The sequence below is a fragment of the Anolis sagrei genome, chromosome 6 (genome assembly GCF_037176765.1).
Source record: "Anolis sagrei isolate rAnoSag1 chromosome 6, rAnoSag1.mat, whole genome shotgun sequence".
Lineage (NCBI taxonomy): Eukaryota > Metazoa > Chordata > Lepidosauria > Squamata > Dactyloidae > Anolis > Anolis sagrei.
The window spans coordinates 125,491,866-125,517,916 of record NC_090026.1 but is presented as its reverse complement, the minus strand read 5'-3'; the positions used below and the strand labels follow the sequence as shown (position 1 = coordinate 125,517,916).

The 26,051-nt window shown below is 43.8% G+C and overlaps 1 protein-coding gene across 2 annotated transcripts in view; it reads left to right on the top strand.

The window, feature by feature from the left end:
• Positions 1–19,966, top strand: part of CRHR2 (corticotropin releasing hormone receptor 2) — a 235,035-nt gene extending 215,069 nt beyond the window's left edge. For both annotated transcript variants that reach the window (XM_060782649.2, XM_060782650.2), the window contains 3 exons: positions 1,923–2,058; positions 4,681–4,722; positions 17,473–19,966. In XM_060782649.2, coding sequence (XP_060638632.2) covers positions 1,923–2,058; positions 4,681–4,722; positions 17,473–17,613 — 319 coding nt within the window. In that variant the 3' untranslated portion in view covers positions 17,614–19,966. The remainder of the gene's footprint in view (positions 1–1,922; positions 2,059–4,680; positions 4,723–17,472) is intronic.
• Positions 19,967–26,051: the final 6,085 nt, after the last annotated feature.

Below are 26,051 nucleotides of genomic sequence, written 5' to 3'. Positions count from 1 at the left end.
AGCTCCCTCTGTCAGCTCCAGCTCCCCATGCGGGGACATGAGAGAAGCCTCCCACAAGTAGGTAATAAAATTTGGGGGGGAAACTGTTCCTGGAAGTGTTATTTCCTGTTTACTTGTGCAGTACATACTTTGAAAGTAGTTATTATACTCCAAAAACTTGTTGCACTCCAGAACAGGAAAAGCCCTCTGACCGTTGAGTAGGGAAACAATCCTTTTAGTGAAGACTAGCTGTACCCGCCACTCGTTTCCTCCCTCTTTCTCTCCTTTCTTTCTGTCCTTCCTTCCTTCCCTCTTTCCTTCCTTCCCTTTTTTTTCTTTCATTTTCTCCTTCCTTCCTTCCTTCCTTCCTTCCTTCCTTCCTTCCTTCCTTCCTTCCTTCTCTTCCTCTTTCTCCCCTTTCTTTCTTCTCTACTTATTCTTGGATTGCAACTCCCAGCAGTCCTCCTGATCAATCTATCTACCTGTCTATCTATATCTAATCGATCTATCTTATCTATCTGGAGGATTGCTGGGAGTTGCAATCCAGGAATAGGAAATTGGAAATATGCAGGGATTGGGATGCTCTCAAAGAAATCCAAGGAGAAGAAAGCTTGCAGCTTGTAAGAAGTGCATTTGGATCATCCTCCTCTCCTAAAGGGCCTGGTCTAGGGGATGCTGGGAGCGGTAGTCCAGAAGAGTGTGTGGATATGCTATTGTGTGTTTTATTTTCCAGGGGAGTTGTTTTTGCACATGTGCTGTAATATCTTTTTTGGCTTTTTAAGTCCCTTATGCTATGTTTGCCAATGTTTTTATGAATGATGCTCACTTGTTGGCCTGATAGATGTATTGTGTCTAAATTTGGTGTCAATTCACCTAGTGTTTTTTGAGTTATGTTAATCCAACAAACGGACATTACATTTTTATTTATATAGATAATTAAAAAGCAGTAAAGTAGAAAGCACTTTAAAGAAATAGATAAATCCAATTAGGTGAAAAGATAATCAGGAACAAAGTAGTCCAGGGTAATGGTCCAGCAAAGTCCATAAAAACAAAGTCAAAACTTCCCAAATAAAAATGCAAGAAATTAGGAAACATGAATCCAAGGCATGAATACAAAATCATAGAATCCAAGAATCAAAAGGCATTTAAATATGAATTTTCAAAGCAAAGCTTCCATGAAACAAGGACGAGATCTTGACTCAATTCCAAACGATGCTTCATCTGTCTACATATCTTGTACTTGGGAGTTTTATCTCCTCGTTAGCTATGTCTATAGCACTCAGAAATTGGTTTCGCTTTAGCTGAGAATCTCTTATCTTTTTTTCTCAGAGCCTGGCAGAAAGCCAAAGCCACTGTTCGGCTCTTCTGTTTTGACTAATCTCCTCCCGTCTATCTATTTGCTCAATAATTTCTGCAGGTGCCGAGCTGTTTTCAAGTTCCAAATCATGGGAACTCTCTGGTAGCAATTCAGAAAGCACACCATCATCCCCATACCCCTCAGGGACAGTCTCATGGGAAACTACACTTTAAACAGGGATCTCCTGGTCATTCTCTGCATCAATATCACTGACCAAACCATTGCCATCTTGAAACTCATTGGCATCACTCCCCACATCCAAAGCACCCTGATCCTGAAACACAATCACAGGCTTTTTTTTTTTGTCATGTCAGGAGCACAGGCTGAGCTCCAACAAAACTTTGTGTTTTGTGGCTGCCACAAACTAGGTTGAATAGGTTGAGACTCAGTAAGATATTCATTGAAAAACTAGAGCAAAACATGCTGCAGGATGTTCCACAAAAACAAACTTTTTTGCAGTTTAATCAACTTTGTCCATGTTTTTATGATAGAACCAATTAGAAAATGACATTTATAACCCAGGAACAAAAACTGTGTTACACATTGCTATTCACTGCCTCCTTCTCTTTCCATCTTTCTTTCACAGGAAGGCGGTCAAAGCAACCTTGGTCCTCCTGCCTCTGCTGGGGATCACCTACATGCTCTTCTTCGTCAACCCTGGAGAAGACGACATCTCCCAGATCTTTTTCATCTACTTCAATTCCTTCTTGCAGTCTTTTCAGGTAGATGAGAAAAGGAATGTGTGGAAAAGATATAGGAGCTTCCTAAGGCTTGCAGCATCATTGGAATGTCTTGCATTGACAATGCAGATGGTGAACAAGCCATGCCCATGCTGCCTGAAGATGATGGGAACTGCAGTCTGAGAAATCGGGGAAGGACCAGATTGAGAAAGGGAAGGGGTAACATACTGAACTATGGATAGGTTAAGATGGAGAAAGAATGTTGTACATCCTTTCAGACAAGACAGAGATTCTCCTGGTCAGTCGCAAAGCCGAACAGGGTATAGGGTCACAACATGTGCTGGATGGGGTTACACTCCCCTTGAAGGCACAGGTTCGCAGCTTGAGAGTTCTCCTGGATTCATCACTGAGCCTGGAATCCCAGGTTGCAGCAGTGGCCAGGGGAGCGTTTGCACAATTAAAACTACGCCCATACCTTGGGAAGTCAGACATGGCCACGATGGTCCATGGTCTTGTTACATCTAGGATAGACTACTGCAACGCACTCTACATGGGGTTGCCTTTGAAGACTGCTCAGAAGCTTCAAATAGTCCAACAAGAGGCAGCCAGGTTAATAACTGGGGCGGCGTACAGGGAGCATGCAACTCCCATGTTACACCAGCTCCACTGGCTGCCAATTTGCTACCAGGCACAATTTAAAGTGCTGGCTTTGGCCTATAAAGCCCTAAAAGGCCCCAGCCCAAATTACCTGTCTGAACGCATCTCCCCCTATGAACCATCGAGGAGGCCCTGCTTTCCATCCCACCATTGTCACAGGCACGATTGGTGGGGACAAGAGGCAGGGCCTTCTCAGTGATTGCTCCCTGGCTATGGAACTCCCTTCCTGGTGAGATCAGGTCGGCCCCCTCTCTCCTGTCCTTTAGAAGGATGGTAACAACTTGGCTGTGGGACCAAGCTTTCAGGACAGGGCAATAAAGCGGCAATAGGAAAGATGACCAGGCCAATTAGATTTGACGTGGATGACTAGGATGGTTTTTAATTGTGTATTTTAATATTTTGATAAATGTTTTTAGTGTTTATGTATGTATATAAGAATTTGTGTCCTGGCATTGAATGTTGCCGTATATATGCTGTGCTCCGCCCTGAGTCCCCTTCAGGGTGAGAAGGGCGAAATATAAATGTTTTAAATAAATAAATAAACAAATAAATAAAGTGAAGCTGTCTGCATCCAGGGAATAGTAGTAACACTCCGGGCAGATTCCAGCATATATACAGACACAGGCAAGCATTCAAGGCCTTTGAAACACCAAATATAAATACACAGGCAAAGGCAAAGGCTTCTTCTCTCATCTCCGGCTCTGGAGGTGGTGTTCAGCATTGGCTCTAGGGGGCATGTTCATATCCATTTCCAAGCTGAGGAGCCTGCGTTGTCCATAGACACCTCCTAGGTTTTGTGCCTGCCATGACTGCATGGAGCACCAATTACTTTACCTATTGATCTACTCATATTTAATAATAATAATAATAATAATAATAATAATAATAATAATCTTTATTTATACCCCGCCACCATCTCCCCAAGGGGACTCCGGGTGGCTTACATGAGGCCAAACCCAACAACACATCAATAAAACAACAAATCAATAAGCAAATAAAACAATACAATTAATATAATATTTGCATGTTTTCAAACTGCTAGGCTGGTAGGAGCTGGGGCTAACTGCAGAACCTCACCCCATCCCGTGGATTCGAACTGTCAACCTTTAGGTCAGCAGTTCAGCAGCTCAACGGTTAACCCATTGTGCCACCGCAGCCCCTGAAGGTTCCCCTCATCAGGTTCCCCTCATTTTTATCCAAAACGTTTTCACTGCCATGGCTCAATGCTGTGGGATTATGGGAGTTGTAGTTTGGTGAAGCAACATCATTGTTTGGTAAAGAAGGCCAAACACCTTGTGAAACTACAACTCCCATGATCCCATAGCCTTGAGCCATAGTAGTCTGGAGAACAAGCCCTATGAGGAGCGGCTTAAGGAGATGGGTATGTTTAGCCTGAAGAAGAGAAGGCTGAGAGGAGATATGATAGCCATGTATAAATATGTGAGAGGAAGCCACAGGGAGGAGGGAGCAAGCTTGTTTTCTGCTTCCCTGGAGACTAGGACGCAATGGAACAATGGCTTCAAACTACAAGAAAGGAGATTCCATCTGAACATGAGGAAGAACTTCCTGACTGTGAGAGCCGTTCAGCAGTGGAACTCTCTGCCCCGCAGTGTGGTGGAGGCTCCTTCTTTGGAAGCTTTTAAACAGAGGCTGGATGGCCATCTGTCAGGGGTGATTTGAATGCAATATTCCTGCTTCTTGGCAGGGGGGTGGACTGGATGGCCCATGAGGTCTCTTCCAACTCTTTGATTCTATGATTCTATGGTTCTAGTTAAAGTGGGGTCAAATTGCGTCAGTTCTACAGTGTGGATGCACACTGAACCACAGAGGATCTAAACTGAATGAATAAAATATGGTAAGTTAACTTTAAAGTCAGTTAATTCAGGCATCAGTTCAAATCAGGCTTACAATAGGGTTTGGACCATGATATTTACATTTGAAATTTTCCATATTCATCATTTTCTTGGGTAGAAAAAAAATAAAACTGCAATTTTCTTCTTTTTTTAGGGCTTTTTTGTGTCTGTGTTTTACTGCTTCTTGAACGGTGAGGTAAGTTGTGCCATTGCTCCATCTACGTTGCCATATAATGCAGTTTGAAGCTGCCTTGTGTAGTCAGTGTAGGCTCATATAATGCATTTCTGTGAAGTTCATCTGCACAGAAGTCTACACCAAAGTCTACCCCCACAATGTAATGCAGTCTCAAATGACATTACATGGTGTCGAAGGCTTTCATGGGTGGAAGTTTCTCTGTGTGTTGGCTGCAATGCAATAGGAAATTCATGTAGAAAGGGAACATCCCCATTAAATTTGTCCAAGTGTCCATACTTTGCCAGCAGCAAAATCAAGAGCATGCTCAACACAGGAGATGTGTGCCATATACATACAATTTAGTTCAAAGTGGGTTGTTGTGAGATTTCCAGGCTGTATGGCCATGTTCCAGAAGCATTCACTCCTGACGTTTCACCCACATCTATGGCAGGCATCCTCAGAGTTTGTGAGGTCTGTTGGAAATTAGGCAAATGAGGTTTATATATCTGTGGAATGTCCGTGGTGGGAGAAAGAACTCTAAAACTCTAAAATCAGGAGAGTAAATAAAGAACAACAATCAGAAAAAGGGGGAAACAATCGGGGCCAGCTAACACCTCCCAACAAAGTATTCCCTCAGGCAGGAAGCAACCAAGCTTTGAAGCTGCAAGGCCATTTGATGCTAATCAAGGTGGCCAATTACACCATTCATACTTGCCTCAGAAAGACAAGAGTTCTATCTCCCACCCTGGATATTCCACAGATATATCAACTCCACTAGTTTCCAACAGACCTCACGACCTCTGATGATGCCTGCCATAGATGTGGGTGAAATGTCAGGAGAGAATGCTTCTGGAACATGGCCACACAGCCCAAAAAAACTTATAGCAACCTGGTGATTCCAGCGATAAAGCCTTCGACATCATATCTCCTACTACTCTTCTGATGTCTGTGGTGGAATCCTAGAATCATAGAATCAAAGAGTTGGAAGAGACCTCCTGGGCCATCCAGTCCAACCCCATTCTGCCAAGAAGCAGGAATATTGCATTCAAATCACCCCTGACAGATGGCCATCCAGCCTCTGCTTAAAGGAGTACAGCTAATCACCTCTCAACAAAGAATTCCCCCAGGCAGTTAGAAGCCACACCTTGAAAACTGCTAGGCCATTAAATACTAATCAAGGTGGCCAAATGAAACATTCACACCTACTTCAAACTTACATGAGCTCTTTCTCCCGCCGTGGACATTCTACAGATACATAAACTTCACTTACCTAGTTTCCAACAAACCTCACCATCTCTGAGGATGCCTGCCATAGGTGTGGGTGAAACGTCAGGAGAGAATGCTTCTGGAACATTGCCATACAGCCCAGAAAACACACAGCAACCCAACATTATATGGTATTGTAGGCCCATGCCTATCTGCATAGTCCGTTAGCCCAAAGCAGATGGGTTTTAGCAAATCGAAACACTTTCTAAAACAGCAGACCCCATCAATTGCATTCTAGCCACAGCCTTGATAATACAGCTCCTAGAGTGCAATTTTGAAAAGGTTTTTCTTTTAATCTGGTATATAACAGGGGGAAATGATTGTGTGACACCACTTTTGATAATGCCATTTGAAAGCTGTTTTCATTGATCACGCCCACTCCCCATTTTCCCATTATGGACTGTTTTATTTCTCCTCTCCCTTCTTTGCACTCTGGGGAGAGGTCTTCTGTCTTCCGTCTCCAAACCATTCATTATCCTCTCAGCAATTCCACTCAGTGCAGCCAATCTCATCTTTTCCCCTTGTCTTCTTCCTGCACTGATCCGGAAGCCTTGTTGGAGTCCTTAATAACGATGCCATTTATTTCTGTCTCTCTTCTACATATCCGTTCCACCTTTTTGTGTGTGTGTGTGTCGACCTGACCGGCACCGGGTACGACATCCCATTAGTTCAGACGATGGCACTGATGATAATAATTTGTAGATTCATTTGACTTCTCGTTCTGTTGGTGCATTTCTCAGCTTTCCTCTTGGCAAGTTAAGTAAACCAGAGGTCTTCGGGGACTTGTTTACAATGACCCTTCAGCGCAGCACTTGCAATTACAATTGTGCTTCTGGAGACCTACAAATGCAGGCTTGGCTCCTGCTTTAAATTGTACAGAAGCTTTGCTGATGCTGGAATGTGCCACTGCAGAATTATTTATTTCACAGCAACTGCAGAATTATGTATTTATCGTCTCAGAAGCGAGTTGAGGGTACAGTTATAATGTATTTAAAAACACAAACAAAGTTAAAAACTTGGCATTATACTAAATGTCCTTTGACCAGAAACTGGCCACTTGGAGTGCCTCTGGTGTCACTGTGAGAAGGTCTTCCATTGTGCATGTGGCTTGACTCAGGTTACATTGTAATAGGTGGTCTGTGGTTTGCTCTTCTCCATACTCACATGTCGTGGACTCCACTTTGTAGCCCCATTTCTTAAGGGTACCATGGTACCAGAGCGCAGTCTGTTCAGCACCTTCCAAGTCAGCTAGTCTTCTGTGTGCTCAGGAAGGAGTTTCTCATCCTGTCTCAGCCATTGATTGAGATTCCAGGTTTATGCCTGCCACTTTTGGACTCTTGCTTGCTGAGGGGCTCCTGCAAGTATCTCTATAGATCTTGGGAAGCTGTTTCTTAATTTAAGATATTGGCAATATGCTGGCTGATATCCAAACAGAGGATGTTCGGAACTGCAGAATGATTGGCTGTGAAATCAGGAGCAGATCTAGCATTGGCAAATCCACTTGCCACCCCTGAGCAAGGGTTTTTGTTTTGTTTTTTTGTCATGTCAGGAGCGACTTGAGAAACTGCAAGTTGCTTCTGGTGTGAGAGAATTGGCTATCTGCAAGGACGTTGCCCAGGATGATTTGATGTTTTATCATCCTTGTGGGAGGCTTCTCTCACGCCCCCACATGAGGAGCTGGAGCTGATAGAGGGAGCTCATCCACCTCTCCCCAGATTCAAACCTGTGACCTGCTGTTCAGTCCTGCTGTTCAGTCCTGCCGGCACAGGGGTTTAACCCACTGCGCCACCTGGGGCTCTTTTATTTATTTATTCATTTCCAGTATTTCTACCTCGTCCTGCTCAACCCCTGAAGGGGGACTCAGGACGGCTTACATTGGCACAATTGGATGCCATTAAATATAACAAAGCACTATGTTGTTGTTGTTCATTCGTTCAGTCGTCTCCTACTCTTCGTGACCTCATGGACCAGCCCACGCCAGGGCTCCCTGTCGGCCGCCACCACCCCCAGCTCCTTCAAGGTCAGTCCAGTCACTTCAAGGATGCCATCCATCCATCTTGCCCTTGGTCGGCCCTTCTTCCTTTTTCCTTCTACTTTCCCCAGCATAATTGTCTTCTCTAGGCTTTGCTGTCTCAAAGCACTATGACAACAATTAAAACAATAAATAGCACATTAATTAAAACAATAAAAACAGCATTAACCACCGTATCACCATTCCAGTCAAATTCCATATCCAAAGCGCTATTAATGCCTGCTGCCCAAAAGCCTGGTCCCAGAACCATGACTTCAATTTCTTCCTAAAAGACAGGAGGGATGAAGCTGATCTTACCTCATTGGGAAGCAAATTCCTCAGGTGGGGGGCTACAGCTGAGAAGGCCCTGTCTTTCGTCCCCGCCAGACGTATTTGTGATGCTGCATCACTTCACCCCCAAAAAGAATGGGTGATATTTAGTCAGGCAACCGGACAACATGGCGGGTCCAGCAGAGTAGATGGCGGAGGACCATCGCTTCAATGCTGGTGGTCGTTGCTTCCTCCAGCATGCTGACATTTGTCCGCTTGTCTTCCCAAAAGATTTGCAGAATCTATGAATCTATGATATGAATATGATATGAATATATATGAATATATGAGGAATCTATGCCTTGGAAGGGAAATCCACTCCCGGAAGAGTCATTATCAGAGGAGAAGGGGTCTCCAATGAAGCTTTATCAACAATCCTTGTTTCCACAACATGCCAAATTTTCCAAAATCAAATTATCACAGTGACAGAAAGTGAAGTGAAATCTTGTGAACAGGCACCCAGACAGCAAAGCAAACCTCACAGAGATGTTAACCCTTCTCTATGTTATCCAAAGCTTGAGATAGATAGATAGATAGATAGATAGATAGATAGATAGATAGATAGTTACACTTAAAATTTACCTGTTCCAACTTATATACAAATTCAGCTTAAGGGTAAACCTACAGAACTTTTTCATGTTCATAACTTGGGGATTGCCTGTATATAAATCCTTTTGGTGGTGCAGTGTGAAAGGTAGAGTTCATTAAGGTCTCCTGGAAAGCTAATGCTATCCCTTTGCTTCCCACCTTTGCAACCTTTTTGATATTTTCTGATTTGATATGCCACCTTTTAACCCAGTACGAGATCCAAGGCAGCTAAAGGCTAAAACAATACTCACCTGAAAATCAATACATATCTCTGTGGAGTGGAAGTCAGGCTATTTCAACCATTCAGAAAAAGAAGTACACAGATCACAGTTGCTAAGTTCTGGCCCTTCTCAGTCTGCCTCGAGTCGATGGCTCACCTGGGTACAATTTAAGATTGGCAGCTTCTTTGTGAAGAAGAAAGAAGAAGCAGCTCTGCTAACGATTTCGGTTGAAGCAAGCTGACTTTTTGTTGTTGTTGTTTGCATTGGTCAAACAAACAGCAGTCGCTTTTGAGAGGCAATGGTGAGCTTCCCATTTGCGAAGAATATTTTTGTTAGCCAGCTTAAAATCTAAAGCAGCATTTCTCAACCTGGGAGTTAGGACCCGTGGGGGGGGGGTCGCATTGGGGGGGTCAGGGGGGTCAACAAATACCATCAGAAAACACAGTATTTTCTGTTCATCATGGGGGTTCTGTGTGGGAAGTTTGGCCCAATTCTATTGTTGGTGGGGTTCAGAATGCTCCTTGATTGTAGGTGAACTATAAATCCCAGCAACTACAACTCCCAAATGTCATGGTATATTCTTCCCCAACTCCAACAATGTTCACATTTGGGCATATTGAGTATTCATGACAAGTTTGGTCCAGCTCTATCATTGTTTGAGTTCAGAGTGCTCTCTGGATGTAGGTGAACTATAACTCCAAAACCCAAGATCAATGCCCACCAAACCCTTCCAGTATTTTCTGTTGGCCATGGGAGTTCTGTGTGCCAAGTTTAGTTCAATCCCAGAATGCTCTTTGATTGTAGATGAACTATAAATCCCAGCAACTACAATGCCCACATGACAAAATCAACCCCCCCCCCCCACACACACACACATACACAACCCCACTAGTATTCAAATTTGGGCATATTGTGTATTTGTCCAAAATTTGGTCCAGTGAATGAAAATACATCCTGCATATCAGATATTTACATTATGATTCATTACAATAGCAAAATGACAGTTATGAAGTAGCAAGAAAAGTAATTTTATGGTTGGGGGTCACCACAACACGACGAACTGTATTAAGGGGTTGCAGCATTAGGAAGGTTGAGAAACACTGGTCTAGAATGTGTGTTTTATAATGCAACATCCAGAATCTCTGATTTAGCTGTAAGGAACCATAAGGAGAGGCAGGTTATAAATAAAGTATAAATAAATTGTTGTTGTTGTTGTTGTTGTTGTTGTTGTTATGGTGGAAGGGAATATTGGAAACTGTAGTCCAAAACAGTACTTTTTTCAAGTTGCAAGCTGTGCTGGTACAGCTGTACCAGAAGCTTCAATTTTGTTTGCTTTGCATTGAATGTTTCTTGCAGTCCTAAGTTTCAGGGACTCTGCAGATAAGTGGCTTCTTTTGGCTGCAATCATAGGGCAAGCCACCTGTCAATTATAGTTAGGTTCCTTGGTCCCACCCCCTTTTTGGGTTTTTGGAGGGAATAGGAGCCTTTTTGGTTCAGTCCACACAGAGAAGCCTTTCGCACAGGACATAAAACCAAGAGCTCCTGTAGAAAGCTTCGTCTTCTATAGCTTGGCTGGGGAGAAAAGGCCCCACAGCTTGGCCGAGGATCATACAGCCTTACAGCTCCTTTGCGGAGGGACTTCAGTCAACCATCACTGAAACCTGAACTTCTTCTTTTCCGTTGGAAGTCTACAAAGCTCTGCTTCGTAAGGGTTGCTCGTGGAAGCCAGACGCAGTTGGTACCGGGTGCAGGGGCTCCATGCCAACAGAGGCAAAGACGGACTGCCCAGATTAGAAGTTAAGGATTTCCCCATTAGTTAAATTACAGTTAAGAAGATAGTGGCTGTTCCCAGTGAACAAGATTGAGAGAGCCAATAGACTATTAAGAAAACCTTGAAGTACCTGTTTGTTTTTATTAATAAAGAACTTTGTTGGACTTACTTTAAGCATCTAAAGACTCTGTTTTAAGGAAATCCAAGGGCCTTTAATCTGAGGCAGCCCCGGCGTCCCGTTGGGCACACAGAATTTATGTCCTGTCTACAGTCTTATGCACAGGCCCAGCGTGCGACAGCACACAAGCTTTAGCAGTCCTTGCATGCAGGCGTAAGGCTCCCTTGACTTCTGTAAATGAATACTGAAATCATAATTACTTGTTTTAAAGACAAAAACAATATATGAAATTAGCAACTCCAAAACCCTTTATTGTCACAATAGCCCATTACACTATGCAACACGATTTTTGTTCCTGGATTAGAAATGTCGATTCCTAATTGGTTCTATCATAAAAACATGGGAAAAGTTTATTGAACTGGAGAGAAAAAACTTTGTTTCTGCAGGAGGGACATCCTGCAGCACATTTTGCTATAGTTTGCCAATGAGTGTCTCATAGAGTAAGAACCAATACAAGTCTACATAGGGACCACCAAACGCAGCAGCATTGCCCAGACACGCATCAAGGAACATGAAAGGCACTGCAGACTCCTTCAACCAGAGAAATCAGCCATAGCAGAGCACCTGAGGAACCAACCTGGGCACAGCATATTATTTGAGAACACAGAAATGCTGGACCACTCTAACAACCACCATGTCAGACTACACAGAGAAGCCACTGAAATCCTCAAGCATGTGGACAATTTCAACAGAAAGGAGGAAACCATGAAAATAAACAAAATCTGGCTACCAGTATTAAAAAAAAAACTCTAAAATTACAACAGCACAACAACAAAGAGGAAACAAACAAGGACATCTAATCACCTCTCAACAAAAGTTTGCTCCAGGCACTGCCAGGCCATTATATGCTAATCAATGTGGTCAGTTGAAACATTCACACCTAGCTCCAGCAGACAAGAGTCCTTTGTCCTACCCTGGTCATTCCACAGATATATAAACCCTTTTTCCTATCTCCAACAGACCTCACTACCTCTGAGGATGCTTGCCATGGATGCAGGCGAAACGTCAGGAGAGAATGCCTCTAGACCATGGCCATATAGCCCGAAAAAACCTACAACAACCCAGTGATTCCAGCCACGAAAGCCTTCGACAATACATCAATACAAGATAGTTTGTGGCAGCCACAAAAACGAAATTACTGGTGTATAACAACTGCATCCTTCCATCACAAAGGGCACTCGCCCAAAAGCCCTTTTTTCAACCCTGGTGTATAGACAAGGTGGATGGTTCCCCCTGAAAGAGAGCTTCATAATGGGCTATTATGGCAGGTTTCTGGGCTGTTAAATTCACAATAGAGCCCAGTGTACAATGAAGCAGATGGGAGCTTCGTGCTCCTCCGACCGTCTCAGAGTTGCATGGTACGCTTTCCAGAAATAGATTTTTCAAGGCTGGCAACACAATGCACACATACACAACCAGACGACCCTTTATGATAAATCTGCCACTTAAGGTTTTTTCCCTACTGTTGAGTGAATTGGGACTTGGCAATATAGAAGTGTAGAGATGGCATCTCAAAGCTACGGATGACGACAAGTGCACTGTTTGTAGCATTTGCTACATCTCTAAGATGAAATCCTCTGTTGCATCCTTCCACCATAAATCTCCACCTCTGGGCTTTCTCACCTATGTGAACCTCGTTTTAAATGACAATCATAGAATAGAATCATAGAATCAAAGAGTTGGAAGAGACCTCATGGGCCATCCAGTCCAACCCTATTCTGCCAAGAAGCAGGAATATTGCATTCAAATCACCCCTGACAGATGGCCATCCATCCTCTGTTTAAAAGCTTCCAAAGAAGGAGCCTCCACCACACTCCGGGGCAGAGAGTTCCACTGCTGAACGGCTCTCACAGTCAGGAAGTTCTTCCTCATGTTCAGAGGAATCTCCTCTCTTGTAGTTTGAAGCCATTGTTCCGCATCCTAGTCTCCAAGGAAGCAGAAAACAAGCTTGCTCCCTCCTCCCTGTGGCTTCCTCTCACATATTTATACATGGCTATCATATCTCCTTTCAGCCTTGTCTTCTTCAGGCTAAACATGCCCAGCTCCTTAAGCCGCTCCTCATAGGGCTTGTTCTCCAGACCCTTGATCATTTTAGTCGTCCTCCTCTGGACACATTCCAGCTTGTCAATATCTCTCTTGAATTGTGGTGCCCAGAATTGGACAATGTTGCACAGCCAAATGCATTTATGTATTTTCATTCACTGGACCAAACCTGGCCACGGTAGTCCACGCTCTGGTTACATCCAGTATAGACTACTGCAACACGCTCTACGTGGGGTTGCCTTTGAAGACTGTCTGGAAGCTACAAATGGTCCAAGGGTTGGTAGCCAGGTTGCTAACAGGAGCGGCACTCAGGAAGCACACAACTCCTCTGTTGCACCAGCTCCACTGGCTGCCAGTTTGCTTCCAGGCACAGTTCAAAGTGCTGATGTTAGCCTATAAAGCCCTAAATCAGTGGTTCTCAATCTTCCTTATGCCGCGACCCCTTAATACAGTTCCTCATGTTGTGGTGACCCCAACCATAAAATTATTTTCCTTCCTACTTCATAACTGTCATTTTGCTACTGCTATCAATCATAAATATCTGATATGCAGGATGTATTTTCATTAATTGGACCAAGTTTGCCACAAATACCCTATACGCCCAAATTTGAATACTAGTAGGGTTGGGTGTGTGTGTGTGTCTGTATGTGATTTTGTCATTTAGAAGTTGTAGTTGCTGGGATTATAGTTCACCTGCAATCAGAGAGCATTCTGAACCACACCAACGATGGAATTGGGCCAAACTTAGCGCACAGAACTATCACGACCAACAGAAAATACTGGATGAGTTTCGTGGGCATTGACCTTGAATTTTGGAGTTGTAGTTCGCCTACATCCAGAGAGCACTGTAGACTCAAACAATGATGGATCTGGACCAAACTTGGCACAAATACTCAATATGCCCAAATGTGAACAGTGAGGAAAATAGTCCTTGACATTTTGGGAGTTGTAGTTGCTGGGATTTATAGTTCACCTGCAATCAAAGAGCATTCAGAACTCCACCAACAATGGAATTGAACCAAACTTGGTACACAGAACTCCCATGACCAACAGATAATACTGGAAGGGTTTGGTGGGCATTGGCCTTGAGTTTTGGAGTTGTAGTTCACCTACATCCAGAGAGCACTGTAGACTCAAACAATGATGGATCTGGACCAAACTTGGCACGAATACTCAATATGCCCAAATGTGAACACTGGTGGAGTTTTGGGAAAATAGTCCTTGACATTTTGGGAGTTGTAGTTGCTGGGATTTATAGTTCACCTGCAATCAAAGAGTGTTTGGAACCCCACCAAGGATAGAATTGGGGCAGACTTCCCACATAGAACCCCCTTGACCAACAAAAATACTATGTTTTCTGATGGTCTTAATGACCCCTCTGACACTCCCTCATGACCCCTCCAGGGGTCCCGACCCCCGGATTGAGAACCATTGCCCTAAATGGTTTCGGTCCAACTTACCTATCCGAACGTATCTCTCCTTATGAACCATCTAGGACGTTAAGATCTTCTGGGGTGGGGCGCTGCTCTTGGACCCGCCTTCCTCGCAGATGCATTTGGCGGGGCCGAGAGGCAGGGCCTTCTCAGTGGTGGCCCCTTGACTGTGGAACACTCTGCCTAGGAATATAAGATCCACTCTGAGTCGCCTCTGGGCTGAGAGGGACAGTATATAAATGTGGTAAATAAATAAGTAAATAATGCACAACAAAATGTGCAATGGAGAGAGTACAGTCGGCCCTTTGCATTTGCGGATCTGACTATACACAGGTTTGATTAAAATGTTTTCTCTAAGAATATCTAGGTCCCTTGGTGGGACTCTGTGTTCAGCTTCTAGTGTAGTGTTTCTTGACCTTCCTAATGCCACGACCTCTTAATATTATTATTTGGCTCTCTATTATTATTATTATTATTATTATTATTATTATTATTATTATTATTATTCCAGCTGGGGATCTTGTGTGCTTGTGTGAAAAAACAAAGTATATCCTGAACACGAAGCCGTATTTTCTGCTTAGGAGATAATCATGCTCCTTTCTGTGCCAAATAATGTGCCATTTTGGTTTTGATCAGAATAAATCCCTAACTATGAATAATCTTCACACTCTGTGCAGTTTTGGACCACTTTTCTCCCAATGAGAAAAAATTGCAATTTTTGCCCATTTCTTGGGAGGGCTGCTGGCTCTGGGAGCGCGGGATGAAAAGCACACTTTCCTTACATACTTAATGGGGAGGAAAGGAGCCCTCAGGGAGCTCAGGGCTAATAGGATTTAGAACGGCTTAGCCTTGGCTGGGTTCTGCTGCAAAGAGGAGGGGGAATTGAAGCAGTGGCATGAATCTTGGAATCGGCGAAATAATGTGGCAGCATGTAAAGCTTCTGTTTAGAAGACCTTCCAACAAGCACAGGCCCTTTCTCAGGATGCTCCATTCCATCCCTCTGCAGTTTTCAATACTTCTATTCCACATTCAGCATTTCACATTCACTGACTATGTTCATTCATCCTTTTGGAAAATGGAAATCTCCAGAACCTTTTGGAGATTTTATGATCTTTGGAAATTTTGAAAAATGATGCCATAACCTCTTGGTAACAGCATGACCTGTCATAATCTTTTGGGAGTATGACATTCCCCAGCATTATCTATCTATCTATCTATCTATCTATCTATCTATCTATCTATCTATCTATCTATCTATCTATCTATCTATCTATCTATCCATCTATCCATCTATCCATCCATCCATCCATCCATCCATCCATCCATCTATCTATTCAGCCGGTGGCGCAGTGGGTTAAACCACTGAGCTACTGAGCTTGTTGACCAAAAGGTCACAGGTTCGAATCTGGGGAGTGGCATGAGCTTCTGCTGTCAGCCCCAGCTTCTGCCAACCTAGCAGTTCAAAAACATGCAAATGTGAGTAAATCAATAGGTACCACTCTGGTGAGAAGGTAACAGGGCTCCATGTAGTCATATGGACAACACCGGCTCTTCGGCTTAGAAATGGAGATGAGCACCAACCCCAGAGTCAGACACAACTGGACTTATGTCAAGGGAAACCTTTACCTTTGCCTTATTTATACAGCAGAGTTTCAGAAGTGTTCTTTTAGTTGCTCAAAACATCTACTCTTCCATAAAATATATTTGCCTTTAAATCATCCTCTCAAGAGACAAAAATAAGTAGACTTCTTTAAAAGTAACAGAGTTGGTTTGCTCACAAACTTCATGCATTCAGCATACAGGTACTTTGCTTATCAATCCAGTTACAAATAGATTTGAAGTAGTTTCGCTGTTTAGGTAACACAGGACATTTTTCTCAGAATCAATAGTCCAAAGTCCAAAGCATGTCTCTAATAGAGTCTCTGTAGTCTGTTTCAACTAACTTCTAAAAGCATACATCCATTTCTACTGAAGTCTCTAAGCATACAATTCCTGCTATCTTCTTAAAAGCATACTGTTTTCTACTGAAGTCTAAACTGAACTGTTCTAAAATGGAGTATGAGTTCTGTCGGGGATGCTTTGAATGGGATTGTCCTGCTTCTTGGGTTGGACTGGATGGCCCACAAGGTCTCTTCCAGCTCTATGATTCTATGTTCAGCAGTGGAACTCTCTGCCCCGTAGTGTGATGGAGGCTCCTTCTCTGAAGACTTTTAAACAGAGGCTGGATGGCCATCTGTTGGGGATGCTTTGAATGGGATTGCCCTGCTTCTTGGCAGGGGGTTGGACTGGATGGCCATGAGGTCTCTTCCAACTCTATGATTCTATGTTCAGTAATGGAGCTCTCTGCCCTGCAGGCTCCTTCTTTGAAGGCTTTTAAGCAGAGGCTGGATGGCCATCTGTTGGGGGTGTTTTGAGTGGGATTGTCCTGCTTCTTGGCAGGGGGTTGGACTGGATGGCCCATGAGGTCTCTTCCAACTCTATGATTCTATGTTCAGCAGTGGAACTCTCTGCTCTGCAGTGTGGTGGAGGCTCCTTCTTTGAAGGCTTTTAAGCAGAGGCAAGATGGCCATCTGTTGGGGGGTGCTCTGTATGGGATTGTCCTGCTTCTTGGCAGGGGGTTGGACTCGGTGGCACATGAGGTGTCTTCCAACTCTATGATTCTATTATTCTTTCTATGATACTACCGATGAAACTTGATAGGATAGAGAGAACAATTCTCAACAGTTGGTAGAGTCTTGCAACTTCTCTAGAAGGTTAAATGTTGCTCCTGGAGGCTTCAAAACAATTCAGCCATCCCTGTTGTGACAAGAAGAGGACACATGGGGTCCCTCACTTGTGTTGTCTATGCTGGAAGTAATGCTTTATTCCCAGTAGAGAAGCATGCCAAGGTCAGCTCTGTGGTCACCTCCTGCCTCTCTTTCTCCATCCAGGTCCGTTCTGCAGCCAGGAAAAGATGGCACCGATGGCAGGACCACCATTCCTTGCGAGTACGGGTCGCCCGGGCTATGTCGATCCCCACGTCTCCAACAAGGATTAGCTTTCACAGTATAAAACAGACTGCAGCTGTGTGAACAAGCCTATGCCTTCACCATCTGCTGCCTATGGCGTTCTTTTCTCTTATGTCCTTTCTACTCCGCTTTCTTCTTGCAATCTGTTTTTCATTTTGACCCTTTTCCCTTTGTTTTGATCTGGACTCCTACATGTACTTGTGGATACCTTCCAGTTGGAATGTAAAGATAATTTGGGGGAAAGGTGGAAGGAGTAAAATTACAGAAGACAGAAGTCAGCAAGAAGTTGTCCCATGTTCCCAGGATGTTGACCATGTTGCCAGAAACAACGATGAGTTGGAATGAAGACCTTTCCTTTTAATTTTTCCTGTTCTGGTTATGGAGTCTGGTTAGACTGTTGATGTGCTTTTTGGTCTTGCTTTGGTTTCATGCAGCCATCATTCCATTGGCAAAGTTTGTCTCCTGCTTGCGCACGTGTCCCTTTGCTCTTTGGTATGTTTTGCTTCTCTACCCAACATCCAAAGACATCCTCCCAAACTCACTATTGTGTTGTGGTAGTTCCCAATCATAACCATTCCATTGTTTGTGGAGAACGAAAGGATTGGAAAACCATCTGTCAAACATAGGATACTGATACCATTGGCTTTGACCTCTGGAGGACACCCACAGATCGCCACAGAAGATGTCCTTGGTCTGTCTGACCATGGGGATATGTCCCCCATAGCCAGCGTTTCTCTGATCCCATGTCCTGCTGTCCACTGGCAACAGATGGTCAACCAGGGATGGTGTCCTGGAGATGGAGAGCAGAGAGCCATTTTGGAGCCCTACCTGTGAATTCCTATGCTTTGGTAGACCATGCAGGACCTCAACACGTGCCTTCACCTTGATACAAGAGCTGATTCTCCACATTTACAGGTTTAACTTTTGTAGATCTGATAATTTGCAGATTCAGTGTGTCCTCTCCATAATTCACTAGGTCCTCTAATGCAATTCTATGGTTAACGTCCATCAGAAGTTGACCACAAAGTCATTCTAGAGTAGTCATGATCAAACTTGGGCCCTCCGGGTGTTTTGGGCCTCAAGTTCAACGGAATTGTGGGAGTTCAAGTCCAAACACCTGGAGGGCCCAAGTTTGACCATGCCTGCTCTAAAGATTCCTGGAAGGAACACCTTTCTGGAAACTTCAGGGTCTTCTAGCAAAACACTTAAGTATAACATGCACCAAAAGTTGGCCATAGAGATGCATGGAGAGGTGCTGCATTTTGTATTCATGGTTTTCCCACTTCTTATGTCGGTTCTGTGCCCCTAACTCCAGGAAATGTGGAGGGTTGTCCATTCTCAAGCACAAAATTTGATCTGCTATGGTATTAGTACAATAATGTTCCCTGTTCTTAGCCAACAAAGGGTTTGCTCTCATTTCATGGGAATAAAGTACTTCACTGATGTTTTCTGGTTGTCCATAAGAGATCTGTTGGCTCTTCAGAACAAAACCTGCAGGAAAATAATCAGCTTAGGTTAGTGGTTCTCAACCTGTAGGTCCCCAGATGTTTTGGCCTTCAACTCCCAGATATCCTAACAGCTGGTAAACTGGCTGGGATTTCTGGGAGTTGTAGACCAAAACACCTGGAGACCCACAGGTTGAGAACCTCAGTCTTAGGCACTTTTAAGAAGAGAAAACATACCAAGGTTTTAACCATGTTGGTTGTTGTCCCAAAGCCCCTCTGAAACATCCGTCATGCTTCACATTCAATGATTGCCAAAATGAAGGTCACGGCTTTCATAGAAAGTCAGATTGGGTCCCTAGATGAGTTGCTCCTGGAAAAGGAGGTAAATAAATAAGGACAAAAATGAGCTCTATTTCTGCTGCAGTTGTCCATCCTGACAACATTCTGACCTTAAGCTTGAAAACGTACTCATGAGCCTTCCTCATTGTTCCTTCCCTTCATTTGGGAAGTTCTTGGGTGAAGAATTTGCTTTCTGTGCAATGTGTTGGTCCTGCTAATAGGCAAAGCTTGAATCACTATCTTGGTGGCACATCTCTATCCGTTTCCCCTCGTTCCATCACCTGCATTTTGCTGACCAGCTTTGAAAGGGTGCTGAACTACTTCTTTGCTTTTACCTGGGAAGGCGACGACCGAGGGATTCCTCTTCTTTCTCTTGCCAACAGCCTCAAACTGATGTTTGTTTAGCATATTTCTTTCTTCCTCTATTTCTTTTTTTAAAGGGAAACTTTGTATAATAACATAAAATAATATAAAATGATGCTGAGCCGACGGCGGCGAAGACGGCGACGCAGCTGTAAAAAGGTTACGTCTGGATTGCGTTACTGCGGTGGACTCTCTCTGGGGCTTTTTATGTGACGTTGAGATACCCTGTAAATATTTTCAATAATAAACACTTCTGGTTTGGATTTCTATTGATTTAGAGAGCTGTGTGGTTATGTTGCAAGGGGCAGCTAGGGATTCTGGGAGATATAACATCCTCAAGCACTCATTCATGTTTTGCTTTCATTTCATTTTTATCGTGCCAGAAACAAATTCAGAATATATTGCAAGTTGCTTCTGGTGGGAGAGAATTGGCCATCTGCAAGGACGTTGCCCAGGAAATGCCCAAATGTGTTACCATCCTGTGGGAGGCTTCTCTCATGTCCCCTCATGGGAAGCTGGGGCTGACACATGGGAACTCACCCTGTCTCATGGATTCGAACCTCCAACCTTCAGGTCTTCAGATCAGCGGTTCAGCCAGCACAAGGATTTAACCAATTGCACCACCGCAATTCCAGAAAGGAAGCGGAAATAGTGCTGGTTTGTTGAAAGGAACTCTATTTCGGATTGCCATTTTTATTATTATTACTAATAAATATAAAGTAATTATATTTATATTGACTGTGGCCCCAAATTCAGGGGGGAATTGTAGTCCAAAAAAATCAAAAAGACACCAGGTTGGGAGAACGATAACGTACTGAACTATTGATAGGTTAAGATGGAGAAGGGATATTGACCAAATTTTCTACTGTGAAGCTCTTCTGCATCTAGGGAATTTCAGCTTCCTTAATTTTTATCCAAAACACACAAATGGCTCAGTGCTATGAAATCATGGGAGTTGTAGTTTGGCGAGCCACCAGCACTTTTTGGTGAACAAAGCTAAAGACCTTGGAAAACTACAACTCCCAAGACTCCATACCAGTGATCTAAGGCAGTTAAGGTGGTGCAAAATGCATCGCTCCTATAATGCAGGCATAAAACTCCCTGTACTCCTTGCCATTCACCTAAGGCAGTCAAAGTGATGTAAAATTCATTACTCCTACAAAAAAATTTTTGTCGTGTCAGAAGCATCCTGTTGTGAGAGAACTGGCGGCCTGCAAGGACGTTGCCCAGGGGATGCCCGGATGATTTTTGGTTTTATCATCCTTGTGGGAGGCTTCTCTCATGTCCCCGCATGAGGAGCTAGAGCTGAAGAGGGAGCTCATCCCCGGATTCGAACCTGCAACCTGTCAGTCTTCAGTCCTGCCAGCACAGGGCTTTAACCCACTGCACCACCGGGGGCTCCTACAATGTAAGCATAAAGCTAAAGGCCTTGGAAAACTACAATTCCCAAGACTCCATACCATTGATCTAAGACCATTATAGTGGTGTAAAAATCATTACACATTGGGAAGAATGGAGGGTGGGATAGGATGGAGAAACTTGTAGTTTGTAGGGAAAATGAGCAAAGATTTTCCGTCCTACTTGTATGGTGTAAACCTTTACCCATGTAGTCGTACCATGATACCTTTTTGCTGAACGTTGGAATTGTACAACTGGTTGTGTATCTGTCTTAATGTCTTATTCTGAACTGCAGTGTCCAGTGGCCCTAAACCCAGTGAAGAAAGTGGCACAAACTAGAACTGGACCAAACTTGGCATGAATACTCAGTATGCGTAAATGTGAACACTGGTGGAGTTTGGGGATTGGTGGAGTTTGGGGTTTGGTGGGCAGTAAACTTGAGTAGTCTTTAGTTTGGGAGTTCTAGTTCACCTACATCCAGAGAGCACTGTGGACTCAAGCAGCGATAGATCTGGACCAAACTTGGCACGAACACTCAGTATGCACAAATGTGAACACGTGTGGAGTTTGCGGAGAATAGACTTGACATTTGGGAGTTGTAGTTTTCATTTGGGAGTTGTAGTTGCTGGGATTTATAGTTCACCTACAATCAAAGAGCATTCTGAACCCTAACAATAGAATTGGGCCAAACGTCCTACACAGAACCCCCATGACCAACAGAAAATACTGTGTTTTGTGATCGTCTTTGGTGACCCCTCTGACACCCCCTTGTGACTCCTCTCCAGTGGTCCCGACCTCCAGGTTGAGAAACACTGCAGTATATTCTGATGAGCTACCATTTGCTGCTTAATGAAAACTTTTCTGCAGACTATAATCCAGTTCTAGCTACTGGGATAGAGACGGGGCAAAACAGCACAAGGTACATTTATATAGGTTACCAAATGGCTTCCAGCTGCATCTTGAAACTCAAGATATTTGAGACTTTTCCCCCAATGAGCTATAAAGAGGTGCTGAGATGCTGGCATTATACTAGCTGAGCGCCGAGAGAGAGTTGCCTGCAATTGCTTGGGGGCTACTTGGCAGATTATAATAAATGCTGCAGAAACGTTCAGAAAAGAAGCTTAAAGGCTCTAAACCAGACTGTTCTTGGATCAATGCATATAAGTTGAAGAAATCAGATCACGCACTATCTAACTCTCCTGGTTTAGCACAGACAGTTCCGGTTTATTCTCCGTTGTCCCACTTTTTCGGCTTTCTCTTTCCTCCCATTTTTCAACTTCATGCTCCACTTACTTCTATTACTGCAAACCGAGTTCAAAACAAAAAAAAAGTAATTTGCACTCAACCAATTCAAGGTGCATTTAGACTGAAGAATGAATGAAGTTTGACACCGCTTTAATTAATAATAATCATCATCATCATAACAACTAATCGTCCCCTACCATGCTTTGCTGTGGCCCACATGGGGGTTCTGTGTTCAAGGTTTGGCCCAATTCTATCGTTGGTGGGGTTCAGAATGCTCTGTGATTCTACAAATCCCAGCAACTACAACTCCCAAATGTCAAGATTCTATTTTCCCCAAACTCCACCAGTGTCCACATTTGGGCATATTGAGTCTTTGTGTAGAGTTTGGTCCAGATCCATCATCGTTTGAGTCCACAGTTGTACGGACTGTCTTTGTTGACTGAAGCAACTTTTCCTGTTCAAGGCCTCACTCCCCTCATTAACTTCTGCACCTGGGAGCTCGAAATCCACTTCATTTCTAGATAACTGATCAGAGAACTAAGGCGCAAAGCCTTTGCCAAGCTCAAGACGTGGAGAATACTATTGCAACAACTCAGGTCTCTGTGACCTGTCTTTTAAACTCCATTCAGGCCCTTACAGCAACTCAGGTCTCTCTGGCCTCTCATCCCCAGACCCTGGACCAACAACCGAATCAACATCCCCATTCCCTTCAGGAACATCTACATCAGTGTTTCTCAACCTGGGGGTCGGGACCCCTGGGGGGGTCGCGAGGGGGTATCAGAGGGGTCCCCGAAGACTATCAGAATATGCAATATTTTCTGTTACTCATGGGGGTTCTGTGTGGGAAGTTTGGCCTAATTCTATCATTGGTGGGGTTCAGAATGCTCTTTGATTGTAGGTGAACTATAAATCCCAGAAACTACAACTCCCAAATGACAACATCAATCTCCTCCAACCCCACCAGTATTCAAATTTGGGCGTATTAGGTATTTGTGCCAAATTTGGTCCAGTGAATGAAAATCCATCCTGCATATCAGATATTTACATTACGATTCATAACAATAGCAAAATTACAGTTATGAAGTAGCAACAAAAATAATTTTATGGTTGGGGGTCACCACAACATGAGGAACTGTATTAAGGGGTCATGCCATTAGGTAGGTTGAGAACCACTGATCTACATAGACATCATCCCCATTCCCATCATGAAAATCGACTTGAACATGAACATCATCCCCATTCCCATCATCCAAATCAACATGACCATCAGACACAGTCACAGGCTGAACAGGTACCTATTTTCTCTACTTACAGCTCAAGCTGTTTTCAAACTGCTTAGGTCAACAGTAAGCTGGGCTGACAGTTGGGAGCTCACGCTGACATGGGGATTCGAACTGGAAACCTTTAGGTTGGTAGATCTTATCATTGCTGGTGATTTACTAAAGCCCAGCCCTGCTAAAGGCCCTGCTAGCTCCTATGACCCAAGGCCATGGAATCATAGGAGTTGTAGTTTGGTGAGGCATCAGCACTTTTGGGCAAAGAAGGCTTAAAGGCCATGTCAGTCTAAACTATAACTTGAATGACTTCATAATATTGAACGATAGCAGTTAAAGTGGTTTCGAACTGCATTCATTTTGCGCTATAGATGCACCATGGTGTAGTGGTTTGACCATTGGACTATGACTTTAGAAACCGGGGTTCGCATCCTTGCTTGGATACAGAAGCCTTCTGGGTGACTTTGAGCAAGCTATACTCTCTCAGCCTCAGAGGAAAGCAATGGCAAACCTTCTTTGAATAAATCTTGGAAACAGAGCGGACTATATATCAATTCTAAAATCAACCCCAAATCCAAAACTCTTCTGGTCTGATCTGGATTTCCGATAAGGAATATTCACTCAGTATCCAGTTTTCTATTAGATCTGTTCTTCATTTTTAATTCCTCTCATTTCCAAGAACAGTTAGCAGAATTTCTCATCCATCAGTGCAGATCATCTACGCATATAATATTGGACGCTCAATTTGCATCAATTATCAGTATCACCGTTGCAAAGCAATAACAACCCCATTCATCTCTTCCCAGGTGCCAAATAATGACTCAGTCTTCTTGCAAGCGAATTCTGCTCATTATTATTCATGATATCAGAAATGATATGCTTTCTTCACCATTCTTTGCTTCTATTTTGGAAGTCCTATTTCGCTTGTTACCATATACACACAAGGTTCATCTACACTGTGGAACGAATGAGGGAACGAATGGGGACAAATGCAAGAGACTCCACTTAGGCAGAAAAAATGAAATGCAAAGATACAAAATCATAGAATAATAGAATCAAAGAGTTGGAAGAGACCTCATGGGCCATCCAGTCCAACCCCCTGCCAAGAAGCAGGAACATTGCACTCAAATCACCCCCGACAGATGGCCATCCAGCCCCTGTTTAAAAGCTTCCAAAGAAGGAGCCTCCACCACACTCCAGGGCAGAGAGTTCCACTGCTGAACGGCTCTCACAGTCAGGAAGTTCTTCCTCATGTTCAGATGGAATCTCCTCTCTTGTAGTTTGAAGCCATTGTTCCGCGTCCTAGTCTCCAAGGAAGCAGAAAACAAACTTGCTCCCTCCTCCCTGTGGCTTCCTCTCACATATTTATACATGGCTATCATATCTCCTCTCAGCCTTCTCTTCTTCAGGCTAAACATGCCCAGCTCCTTAAGCCGCTCCTCATAGGGCTTGTTCTCCAGACCCTTGATCATTTTAGTCGCCCTCCTCTGGACACATTCCAGTTTGTCAATATCTCTCTTGAATTGTGGTGCTCAGAATTGGACACAATATTCCAGATGTGGTCTAACCAGAGTAGAATAGAGGGGTAGCATTACTTCCCTGGGCCTAGACACTATGCTCCTATTGATGCAGGCCAAAATCCCATTGGCTTTTTTTGCCGCCACATCACATTGTTGGCTCATGTTTAACTTGTTGTCCACGAGGACTCCAAGATCTTTTTCACACGTGCTGCTCTCGAGCCAGGCGTCACCCATTCTGTCTCTTTGCATTTCGTTTTTCCTGCCAAAGTGGAGTATCTTGCATTTGTCACTGTTAAACTTCATTTTGTTAGTTTTGGCCCATCTCTCTAACAAAATGAAGTTTAACAGTGACATGAGGGACTTCTGGCTCGACAGCAGTACATGTGAAAAAGATCTTGGAGTCCTCATGGACAGGAAGGTGAACATGAGCCAAAAATGTGATGCTGCAGCTAAAAAAGCCAATGGGATTTTGGCCTGCATAAATAAGAGTATAGTGCCTTGATCCAGGGAAATCACGCTACCCCTCTATTCCACCTTGGTTAGACCACTTTACCTGGAATATTGTGTCCAATTCTGGGCACCACAATTGAAGGAAGATGTTGACAAACTGGAATGTGTCCAGAAGAAGGCAACTAAAATGATCAAGGGTCTAGAGAACAAGCCCTATGAGGAGCGACCTAAAGAGCTGGGCATGTTTAGCCTGCAGAAGAGAAGGCTGAGAGGAGACTTTTTTTTTGTCGTGTCAGGAGCACCCTGAGAAACTGCAAGTCGCTCCTGTTGTGAGAGAATTGGCCGTTTGCAAGGACGTTGCCCAGGGGACGCCTGGATGATTTGATGCTTTTATCATCCTTGTGGGAGGCTTCTCTCATGTCCCCGCATGAGGAGCTGGAGCTGATAGAGGGAGCTCATCCACCTCT